General features: G+C 42.2%; 1 protein-coding gene across 1 annotated transcript in view; it reads left to right on the top strand.

The window, feature by feature from the left end:
- The window catches only part of LOC309808804 (uncharacterized protein), a gene marked incomplete at its 5' end in the record, with an annotated part of 116,678 nt that overhangs the window by 3,269 nt on the left and 101,376 nt on the right, over window positions 1–12,033 (top strand). The window contains one exon of the mRNA XM_082629379.1: window positions 1,666–1,908. Coding sequence (XP_082485505.1) covers window positions 1,666–1,908 — 243 coding nt within the window. The remainder of the gene's footprint in view (window positions 1–1,665; window positions 1,909–12,033) is intronic.

The following is a 12,033-nucleotide window of genomic DNA, read 5'->3' as shown; positions in this document are numbered from 1 at the left end:
ACACTAGTGTACGGTGTCAATAATAGAGGAAATTGGGAATGAGATATATAAGAACTCTGTATTATCCCCTTAATTTTTCTGTATATCTAAAACCATTCTAAAATAGATATAGTCTATTAAATAAAACAAAAAAGGTAATGATGATTTGATTGTGACATCAGAGTAGTGATACTTTGAGATATCTATAAAACTGCCTTAGGAAATTGTCTGTGATATCTGCTGGGGATATAGGCACAGGTACTCCTAATATTATTGTGGTTTGTTGTCTGCATTTAGATTTAAAGGACATGCTAAATACTAAATTGCAGTTAGAGGTTAGTGAAATTAAAGATGTAATATTCCCATCCAGATTCCACATACACTTTGATACATATTAAGAATCCCCTGCTCTTTGGTGAGGTCTAATTTTATGAAAGTGAAACACAGAGAGATGAATTAGGTTGTTCCAGCTTTTAAAAAGCCCGCATTCTAGGGTCAAGAATTCTTACTGAGCCTTGTTGAAACTGTTTGCTACACTACCTCCTAATTTTGGAACTGCTAAACAGAGAGTTGGGAAGGCTTCCTAGAGTAAAAGTACTGCTTTGGCCTTGTGCAATTATACTGTTTAGGTTGCTGGACAAATCCAAGGATAAAACTGGCCTGGACCTAGTGATGGGCAATTCCAAAAGCAAGCTGAATGTGAGAAGTTCACTCACAGAGAACCCTAGTGTCAAAGAGCCTCTCTACTTGGGAATGGCTCAACACTGGGAAAATAAACCCTGGTTCAGCTGTAAAGAGAGCACATCCTTGGCCTTTTTTCCCCCTTAAATCCGGAAACTGATGATCTGGTCAGCTTAGGAGAGGGAGGGAGGGAAGGAGGGAGGGAGGAAGATGAGAGAGAGAGAGAAACCTGTTAATAGCTGGTGCCAATTTAAAGAGAGAAGGAAAGGGCTTATTATATACGTATATGCTAATATGATTCTTAAAGCCAATTCTGATCAATCCTTCGGGAAAGAAAGAGATGCAGCCCTCTGTTAATGTGGCTTCAGATTCTTTGTTTTCAAATGTTACAGCTGTCACCAGACCAGCCATTCCACTTGGGGCGAGGCCAGGGGGTTAGAGGGGGAACATCTGTCCACTAAGGACACCACTAAACAGCAACAAAATCTTGGGGCGACCCCTCTCTCTTTCCTCGAGTGCTTTCGCTAGCCGGTCCTACTTCCCCACTCCTTTGGGAGTTTCCTGTTCCATTACGTAGGCAAGAGGGCGAGAGGTCCCAGCTTTCCTAATTGTGAGTGGTTTGGCTGGGCGTGTACGTGCGAGTAACTGTGTGTGTGTGTGGGGAAGTGGAGCTCGCTACAAGGGGCTTAGAAAAACTAGTCGCCAATTTAAAATATTTTCGGAGGGTTTGAATGATATCTTAAGAGCTAATCCCACTCTGAAATTCAGCGAAATGAACAATACAGATAAGGAAGATGAAGAGGGTGGAAAACCCACACAGCGGAATGGAGCTGTCCATGCCGCGGGAGTGACAGGGGAGCGCTCAGAGGAAAGGCGCTCTGCAGGGAAAGTCACTCTGGCTCTTCTCTCTCGGTCCACCAGCCGGCGACGCTTCTTCTGTAAAAGCATTCCTAGAAAATAACCCTACAACCGGGAAGGGTAGCGATCGTTGAGCGCAGTTTCCAGGAGCCGGTGCCCGCAGCCGGGAGAGGCCCCTCTCCCCCCGCGGCTGGCGCGGAATGTGGCGATCCGGCCAGGGGCGGGGGATGACTTCCGGCGGCCGGAGCTCAGCGCCGGGAGCAGCTGCTGCAGGTGGCAGGTGGGGTGGGGGCCGGCCGAGCTGACCACACACAGACCCGGCGCGGCGGCACTGCGGCCCCGGGGCAGCCGGCGCCGGGGACATGCGCTGATTCGATCCCTCCGGAGAAGGTAAGCAGCCCGGCTATTATTAGCCTCGGCCACACTGCGCGGTGCTTTCTGCTTGGTTAGTAATGAGGTTTGTAATACAGAGGGAAGAAGGGGAATATCCCTGCCGCCTTCTGCAATGGGAAAAGGAGCAACAACTGAAATTGAAATGTTAATCAGCCAAGTGCTTGAGATTATTGGAGGAGCGATGTTACTGGGCAAACAAAGAAGGCGGTCAGCCTCTGTAATCTTAAGATAATCAACCATTGCTGTGTTACACTCGCTTAGATATTGAAGAGGATTCCGAATGTAAAATAATTTGAGTTGCACTTTTACGTTGTTGCTACCTTCAACCTTCGCTTGGTTAATTTGTGGTTTGCGAGCAGCAGGTTCTTGTCAGCAGCCTGGAGAAGTAATCGGAAATCTTCCTTCTCCTTTTGCGTTCCTCGGTCTCCTCCCTTTCCAGTTATCAGAATGGGTCTGCACATTTCAACGTCAAACATCCACTTCAATACTGAACCTTTAGAAAGAATCTCAAATTAGAGGAGAAATTTACCTCCTGGAGTTCAGCTTGGGTTGAGCAGCACTTGTCCCCACTTCTCCCTTCATTTACCATCTTCTCTTGTCAATCATTTCATTGATTCCCGCCCCCCCGCCGGGGATGCTGTGCTCATTAACAAACCAGCTCTTGTCAGCTCCTGTCCACCACCTGTGTTCCGTGACTGATTTTTCAAGGACCCAGAAAGGGCATTGCCTTATACCACGTTTGGACTGTTATCTGTGTCCTTCCCCAAAATGCATGGCATGAAAAATCCTTTAAGCCCAGTACCAATATGGTTTCCGATAACTCCCTTCATTGTAGTCACTGCAGCTACCAGATGGGTTTCAAGGACAGCAGAATCTATTGGGGTGTGAGAAAGAGGGCTCTACCTACATATTTTGTGCATAAGAATAGGTGGAAGTAGAAATGCAAATGTCAGTCTATCCCGTTTTTCTTGAAGGTTTTTTAGTCCAGCTAGGTTGTGAGACAGCTAGCTGGGTAGGGTATGGGGCAAGTCCTCCTGCAAAAGCAAGCAGTGTGTTTGTCCTAGGATTCCCCCAATAACCTCAAAAGAGTTTCCAGAGAGACTTTTCCCCCAGGCAGTCAGAAAGCCAGGGGAGGTGGCCAAGGTAAACCTCAGGTTATTTGGGCATCCTCAAGTTAGTCTCCCCTTTTAGGGGTTCTGACCTAGGATTTCCCCACAAACGCTTTGCTCCTGAGCTCAAGTGCCCATTCTTGTTGCTCACCTAGGGATGTACAATTGAATGATATTCTGTGAAATGGTGAAGATTGCTATGGTGGGGATTGCAAATGTGCCACTTCACCAACCGAGAACAGTTGTAATAAGCCAGACTGTGTGGTGTCTGTGTGCCAATATTCCATTTAAAAAGAGGCTTGTTATCTTTAAATCTGAAATTAAAGAGACGGTTTGACTCAAAAGGCCATGGATTTTATTTTAACAAATTAAAATAGGAGATCAATAAAAAAGAGGGCCAGGGTTTATACCTAACCTTCTTAGGTTTTTTGTTTTTGTTTTTTTGTTTTGTTTTGTTTTGTTTTGCGGTATGCGGGCCTCTCCCTGTTGTGGCCTCTCCCGTTGCGGAGCACAGGCTCCGGACGCGCAGGCTCAGCGGCCATGGCACACGGGCCCAGGCGCTCCGCGGCATGTGGGATCTTCCCGGACCGGGGCACGAACCCGTGTCCCCTGCATCGGCAGGCGGACTGTCAACCACTGCGCCACCAGGGAAGCCCCTTACCTTCTTTTTTAAATATTGCTTTAGAACAAGATACTGGTTCTGAAAAATCATGTTACTTCTATTATATATCGTTATTGTTTTTCTGATTACAAATTCTCTATTTATAAATACACTTTGGAAAGATTTGAGTTGGTTTCTTTGTCTCTATCTTCAGTATATGAGGCAGAAGGAGTGGAGGCGGGTGGGCAAATCCCACTCCAAATGGCCCACTCAGAGAGAACTGTTCCCCGGACCATGCAAAGCTCTGGACCGAAATTGTTTTGGCTGGTTATTATTATCTTTAAATTTGGTTTGGGTTTGAAATATTAAATTTTCAATATCCTAAAATTTTGACTCAGGCACACCAAGTAGAAGAGAGAACAAAGAACAAGAATAGCAAAACTATTTTCCACCTTTCTTACCTAATTGTAAAATATTTAATTATATGAATAATTATTCTGAATAATAAGTGAAAAACATATTAAAATAATAATTCATTTTTAAGAAAGTAGCCCAAGGTTTATGAAATACAGGTTAGTGCAATTGATCTTAAGTACAGTAAAAATTTCTGTAATTTTAAAAGGTGTTTTTATGTTGAGTATTAGTACATGAAAATATGCTAATGATGGTTAGAAATTGAAATGTCTGTTACTTGGTTTCTGAAGAAACTGAATTCTTTGGCAAGAAATGGGTCAGGATTAGGGGACTGGAGCCGCCAAAGCCGGCATCATACCTGCCAGTGATTTTATAGGTGAGATGAATGCATTAAGTTATGGATTAGGGTTGGAGAAGCCTTCTGGGGAAGAAAGAAAACAAGATAGAAAATAGAATTTGTTATTTGAGTGCAACTAAGATAATTAAATTTAAGTTATTTCTGAGTTTGGACTTCGTTATATTTCAACAATTTCTGAGGAAAGTTTCTAAATTCAAAGCCCTAGGTAGAAATAGTTGTATGATTTCCTATCCGAAACTGATTTATGACTCTATTTCCTTTGTTAAAAACGTTTCCCAGAGAAAGGCAAAATTAATTGCCCGGTGTTAAGGAGGAGGAGTAATACCAAATAGAAGGATGTACGCTATTAGTTGCTAAATGAACTGTGGGAACTTTTTTGTAGATTTGACAAGATAGAATTGAAATCAATCTGTTGCTTTCCAATCATGTAAAAAAAAACATTTAGTCTGGTGGGTGGTCAGTGTTATCAGTAATTTAAGACTTGAGTACCGATTTAGGATTCAAAGTTGCCTCTCCTTACAAAAGTCATTTTCTGGTGCTGCATTACTGCCATTAGCTACAATTGAAAGAGACTTATCCTGAGATTTTGAAAAACAGAAAAAGAAATAGTAGGATTAATAAGGCTTTGCCTCCACTGAGAATGGGTAGAAAAAGTGCTATTTTGAAAGTTATCAATGGCCTCTTAATTGCCAGATTTCTGCGCTGTTTTAACCTGCTCTTTATGTCTTTATTTTTAAGTTCTCTTCTAAGTTCTTTTTTTTTTTTCCTTTTTTTTTTTTTTTTTTTTTGTGGTACACAGGCCTCCCACCGCTGCGGCCTCTCCCGTTGCGGAGCACAGGCTCCGGACGCGCAGGCCCAGCGGCCGCGGCTCACGGGCCCAGCCGCTCCGCGGCACGTGGGATCCTCCCAGACCGGGGCACGAACCCGCATCCCCTGCATCGGCAGGCGGACTCCCAACCACTGCGCCACCAGGGAAGCCCCTAAGTTCTTTTTTAAAAATTTTACTGCTTAGTGTTTTATTCACTAAAATAGCATTTTTTTTTTATAAAGACTTTTTTTTTTTTTTGACAGTTTTGCTTTATTTATTTATTTATTTATGGCTGTGTTGGGTCTTCGTTTCTGTGCGAGGGCTTTCTCTAGTTGTGGCAAGCGGGGGCCACTCTTCATCGCGGTGCGCGGGCCTCTCACTGTCGCGGCCTGTCTTGTTGCGGAGCACAGGCTCCAGACGCGCAGGCTCAGTAGCCGTGGCTCACGGGCCCAGCCGCTCTGCGGCATGTGGGATCTTCCCGGACCAGGGCTCAAACCCGTGTCCCCTGCATTGGCAGGCAGACTCTCAACCACTGCGCCATCAGGGAAGCCCCACTAAAATAGCATTTTTAATGGAAGTAGAGTTGATGTGTAATATTATATAAGTTACAGGTGTAAAATATAGTGACTCACAATGTTTAAAGGTTATACTCCATTTATAGTTATTCTAAAATATTGGCTATATTTTCTGTGCTATGCAATATATCCTTATAGCTCATTTTATAATAATAGTTTGTACCTCCTAATCTCCTATCCCTATATTGTTCTTTTTTTTAAATTAAATACTTGTGTTCAAAAGTATTGTTAATAAGTAATATATAAAGAGATATCTCTTTATCTAGTTTCTCACTAATCCCCTTAAATTACCTCATGACCAGCCTAAAACAAGTGCTGTTTATTTCTAGTTTGTGCCTCATGATATCACGACTATATGTCTTCATTTGTTCCTTTCACTCACCCTGCTACACGTTGAAACCTTGCTCACAGCATACACTGCCTCTTCCATGAACCCTTCCCCATACCCACCTTCCTTCTCATTTCAGATGTGTTTCTCCCTTGTCTAAATTCCTATGGCACTTTCTATTTTGGTCTATCCTTTAGTTTGAACATGATTTGCTGTTGTAAAATAACCCTAGAGAGCAGACTCTTTGACTAACGACTTTTTATTACCTGCAACTCATAATACAGTGCCTAGCTATGTATATGCAAAGTAGATGTTCAGCAGTTTGATGTTAGTGAAGAAATTAGCTATTATTTTCCAGGGGTGTATATCCACCTACTCTGATATCCAAGTTAGGCTCTAAATAATGTGTGCAAGTACGTTTTAGTTTAAAATTCCTATATAATAATATAGTGAAAGTACATTCAAACAGTTATATTCAACAAAAGTTATTGTGAGCTTACATGCCCTTAAGTGGATATTGGCTCATCCGTATCAAAAAGCATAGTAAGCATTACAAAAGAAAACTTCAAAGAAGACATTGTACCAGCTTTCAGTATGCTTTCATTCTACTGAAAACAAGTAAGCAGGGGAAGATGTCTTGCATAAGTAAGTACTAGTCTTAAAGCGCTCTGCTAGGTGCTTTCATCTATGGTGTATAATTTCATCCTGCTACTATATGCTAATTTTACGCTGAGACTCAGAGATCTTACCTAAATGGCAGAGATTCTTTCCACATTCACATGCTGTTCTTTGAAGTGTTAACGAGTGAAGGAAAACTATAAAACATAATCAGAGTAGTTTAAAATGGTTTTGTGATCAGGCTTTCCAGTGCTTTTTAAACTTTTGGGTCTTAACATCCCCTTTAATAATTCAATAAAGGCTATGCATCCACTCCCCAAGTACATACACAACACACACACACAGAATTTTGCCTGTAATTGCAGGTGTTTGCGGACCTAATAAAGCCCTCCTTTGCAAATGCTTTAAGGACATCTACGCTGGGCTCAGTTTTTCTTTTTGCTTGTTCTATGCTTAACATTTATTTTTGTACCTATTAAAATTAAACAAATTATTATCTGTTATAGTTGAGGTATAAACCTAAGCAGCTTCGTACTTTACAACTTTTCTTTTTGCATTTTTGTATTCTGTCCTCTCTCACACAAACACACACATTTATATAAATGAGATCAAATAATACTTTTCTGTGAAGAGAATGCTTAGAATTTATTCTTAACGATTTTTCTATATATCACACGTCAGTGTTAGCTATAGTCATCATGTTGTACATTATGTCCATAGTATGTATTTATCTTACAATTGGAAGCTTGTACCTTTGACCGTCTTCCTCCAACTTCCCCTCCCCTGACCCTCTGTCTCCTGTAACCACAGGTCTGATCTCTTTTTCTATGATTCTTTTCTTTTTTTTTAGGTTCCACACATAAGTGAGATCATATAGTGTTTGCCTTTCTTTCTCTGACTTATTTAACTTAGCATAAAGCCTTCAAGGTCCATTTCTGTTGTCTCAAATGGTAGCATTTCTTTGTTTTCTTACAGATGAATAATATTTCAGTGTGTGTGTGTGTGTGTGTATACCTATAATATGTATATACCTATAAATATATAAAACAACCTCTTTACCCATTTGTCCATCAGTGGGCACTTAGATTGTTTCCATGTCTTGGCTATTATAAATAATGCTGCTATGAACATGGGGGTGCAGATATCTTTTTGAGTTAGTGTTTTCATTTTCTTTGGATGTATTCCTAGAAGTGGAGTTGCTAGATATATGTAGTTCTAGTGTTAATTTTTGAGGCTCCTCCATACTGTTTTCCATACTGGCTTTCCCAATCTACAATCCCACCAACAGCACAAGGGTTCCCTTTTCTCCACATCCTCACGAGCATTTGTTATCTCTTGACATTTTTGAGGATGACCGTTCTAACAGGTGTGAAGTAATATCTCAATGTGGTTTTAATGTGCATTTCCCTAATGACTAGTGGTATTGAGCATCTTTTCATGTACCTGTTGGCCTTTCGTGTGTCTTCTTTGGAGGAATGTCTATTCGGGTCCTTTGCTCATTTTTTTAATTGGGTAATTTTTTTTTTTTTTTTGCTATTGATTTGTATGAATTTTTAATTTATTTTGGATATTAACCATTATCAGATATATGGTTTACAAATATGTTTTTCCCATTCTATAGGTTGTCTTTTCAATCAGTTTGTTGATTTGTTTTTGTTTTTGCTTGCTGTGCAGAAGCTTTTTAGTTTGATGTAGTTCCATTTGTTTATTTTTTATTTTGTCGTTTGTGTTTTCAGTGTCATATCCAAAAAGTCATTACCAAACCCATGTAATGAGCTTTATTCCTATGTTTTCTTCTGGCAGTTGCATAGTTTCAGGTCTTACATTTGAGTCTTTAATCCAATTCAAGTTAGTTTTGTGAGTGGTATAAGATATTGGTCCAATTTCATTCTTTTACATGTGAATATCCAATTATCCCAGGGTTCCCTTGTATGTAACTTCTCTCTTTTCTCTTGCTGGTCTTAAAATTCTTTCTTTGTTTTTGACTTTTGTTGATTTAATTGCAATGTGTCTCAGAGTAGCCCTATTTGAGTTCAACCTGTTTGGGCTTGTTTGGGCTTCATGGATATGGATGTCCATTTCTCATCCTAGGTTTGGGAAGGTTTCATCCATTATTGCTTTAAATATACTTTTTTTCCCTTTCTCTCTCTCTTTTCTTTTTCTGGAATTCCCATAACATGAACATTGTTTACTTTGTTGTGTCCCATAATTTCCATAGGCTTTCTTCACTCTTTTTATTCTTTTCCTTTTTGTTCCTTTCACTGGGTAATTTCTAAAGTTCTATCCTCCAGTTTGCTGATTCTTTCTTCTGCATGGTCGAATCTACCTTTGAAACTTTTTATTGAATTCTTCAGTTCAGTTATTGTATTTTTAAAATCTAGTGCTCCTGTTTTTTTGATGTTGCTATTTCCTTGTCAAACTTCTTGTCTTGTTCATGCATTGTTTTCCTAATTTCACTTAGCTGTCTGTGCTTTCTTGTAGTTCACTAAACTTCCTTAGGAGGATTATTCTGAATTCTTTGACAGTTCATAGATACTCTTTTTTTTTTTTTTTTTTTGCGGTGTGTAGGCCTCTCACTGTTGTGGCCTCTCCCGTTGCGGAGCACAGGCTCCGGACGTGCAGGCTCAGCGGCCATGGCTCACGGGTCCAGCCCGCTCTGTGGCATGTGGGATCCTCCCGGACCAGGGCACGAACCCGCGTCCCCTGCATCGGCAAGCAGACTCTCAACCACTGCGCCACCAGGGAAGCCCAGATCTTTATTTTTTTAAGGTCAGTTATTGGAGTTTTATTAGTTTCCTTTGGTGGTGTCATATTTGCCTAATTTTTGTGATCCTTGATTCCTTACTTTGGTATCTGCATATCTGAGTAATTGGGCTCTTCCTCCAGACTTTACTGGGTATTATATTCAGTAGTAGTAGTAGATGGGGCTATGAAGTAGTTTCCTGGCAGAGAATCAGAGCTTGTATAGGACCTGGCTCTAGACAGGACCCAGAGCCTGTATAGTTCATTGTTTGGGAACCCAAATCAGGCCAGAGTGTGCACTTAATTCCCTGGTCAGGTGAGGGCACTGGTTTTGCCCTGCAGATGGGGGAGGCCACAGGCTGTGCTGTCTGTTCAAGTGCCACTGTATCTAGGGCTGTTTAATGGGCTGTACAGCTTCCCATGTTCTCTGGTTAGGTTCCCCAGCTGGACATGCTGAAGGCTGTATTCAGTGATGAGTAGGGCTATGAATTAGATTTCCTGCCTGGGTGCAGCAGGAGAAGCAGCTCTAAAGCCAGTAAAGCTCTTTGTTGTCTTAACTCAAGCTGATCCATACTCCACGTTCTGTGGCTGAACAAGGCCACTGGCTTGGCTTTGCAGACTATCAGCTCTGCCTACCCTTCTCTAGGCTTGAGCACTGCTGGGCCGCACAGTTTCTAGGAGTTGTCACCAATCCTTCTAGTCAGCTGGGCCAGGAAGACACTCTCCACAGCAGATGGGATGGGGCTAGTCCCAGTTCCTTTGCCTGGGTGGGATGAGGAGGGGCCGCTCTAGGCTACTCTTAATTTCTCAAACAGGCTCCCCAGTTGGGAGGAGCTGGGAGCTCCTCTCAGCCTTGGATAAGAATTAATCTCCGTGCCTGTGCATGGTACCGGATCCCTCCACACCTGATACTGGCTCTGCTTTGTACCAGAGCCAGTGATGAGCTCTGGCTGCCTGCCTCTTGGCTGGAGCACGACTGGGCCAAATAGCTTCCAGGATTTATTGCCAGCCCTTTTGGTCAGATGGCCAGAAGACACTGTCCACAGTGGGTGGGCTGTGACTCTGCTCTTTCCCTGGCTATGGGCAAACGAGGTTCAAGGGCCAGATGCGTATCAGGTGGATCTGTAGCCTGAGTTCCCTGGTTGTAGTGCCCCGCCGACCTGGCTCTGTAGATAAGCAAAGGTGCCCGTTGTGATCCCTACTTGGGCACTGCAGGTATGAATTCCATCGGTCACAATCCACGTGCTGGCTGCTGCATGCCCCTTCCCCCTTCATCACAGCCCGACTTGTAGTGGTCAAGCCCTGCAGACTCCCCTGCAGCCCCAGTGGAGCAGGTTAGAGCAGCGGCTCCCACAAAGCAGCCCCGATGCTAGTGGTGGAGCTTGCCGTCCCCCAGTTCTCTTCTCCTACTGGAGGAACCAGAGGTTCACGGGAGGCCTCACCCATGGTGCTCCACTGGCCTGGGGGAGGGGCAGCGTGGTCAACGTGTAGCTCCTTCTCTCACCCTTCGAATGCAGTCTGTCTTGGTCTCTGTGGTGCACGGGGGTGCTTCAGCCTCACCTCCATGTTCTAGGATTCTCTCAACTAGTGTCCTGTTTCCAAATAATTGTTAGTTGTTCCTCCTGGGGGGGGGGGGACGCGGAGCCAGGAATGACCTTGGTGATGTCACCCCACCCTGGGCTTACCTTGACAATATGTGTGTTCTTTATAGCCCAGACATTTCTGGTACTTGAAATGAGGTTCTCCTTTTATTGTTCTCCCTGCTTTAGGACCTAAAATGGGAGCTCTTCCTTAGCACTGGCACAAAGGCTGCTGAGATGACTAGGAAGCAAGTGCCAAGGAGGATAGTGAATCAAAGAACCTTGATTCATGGAAAAGGGATCCCAGAAGGAGCTCTAAACGTTACACATTCCAAAGGATTTATTCAGGGTTTTCCAATCAAAATCATTTTTACAAAAAAGAAACAGTTCTCAGACTTAGAGTAGTATACTGCCAAGTACGTGGAAGAACATTGCCAGCAGTTGAGTGGTGTGGTCTGCTTTGAAATATATTCAGTTTTCTTAGGATGGACATATGTCTTCTTCAGAGTTACTATTTCTTTCTAGTAATGCTGTCTACAGTAATATATTTGCTTTTGCCAAGTTAAGAAAACAATGACATCCCTCCCAGGTTCTAAAACAATTACCAGCATAAAAATACATTAAAATTTTAGCTGATACTTAAGGAAACCAGTACTAGCTAGCATTCCTACTGATGCTAGTATTCAAAGAGAGGCCTGACAAAACCATTAATCTGGAAGAAACCGGGTTGGAAAGATGGAGAGAAAGAACTCAAGAGGACTACTTAAGCTGTTGCTTTCTTTACATGTCCCCAGATATGATAATAACCGTATAAGCTCCTAAAATAAGTGCAATTTTATGCAAACTTCATAGTATGCCTAGTAGGAGGTAAATTTTTACTTTATTTTATAGTATATTTTTATTTTTTATTTTGGTAAAATGTCCCATAATGTAAAATTTACCATTTTAACCATTTTTAAGTGTATCATTTATTGGTATTAAGTACATTC

The sequence above is a fragment of the Mesoplodon mirus genome, assembly GCF_964341445.2.
Source record: "Mesoplodon mirus genome assembly, chromosome: 7".
Taxonomy (NCBI): domain Eukaryota; kingdom Metazoa; phylum Chordata; class Mammalia; order Artiodactyla; family Ziphiidae; genus Mesoplodon; species Mesoplodon mirus.
Note: the sequence above shows the minus strand (reverse complement) of the source record. Positions and strands in the feature narration are given on the sequence as shown.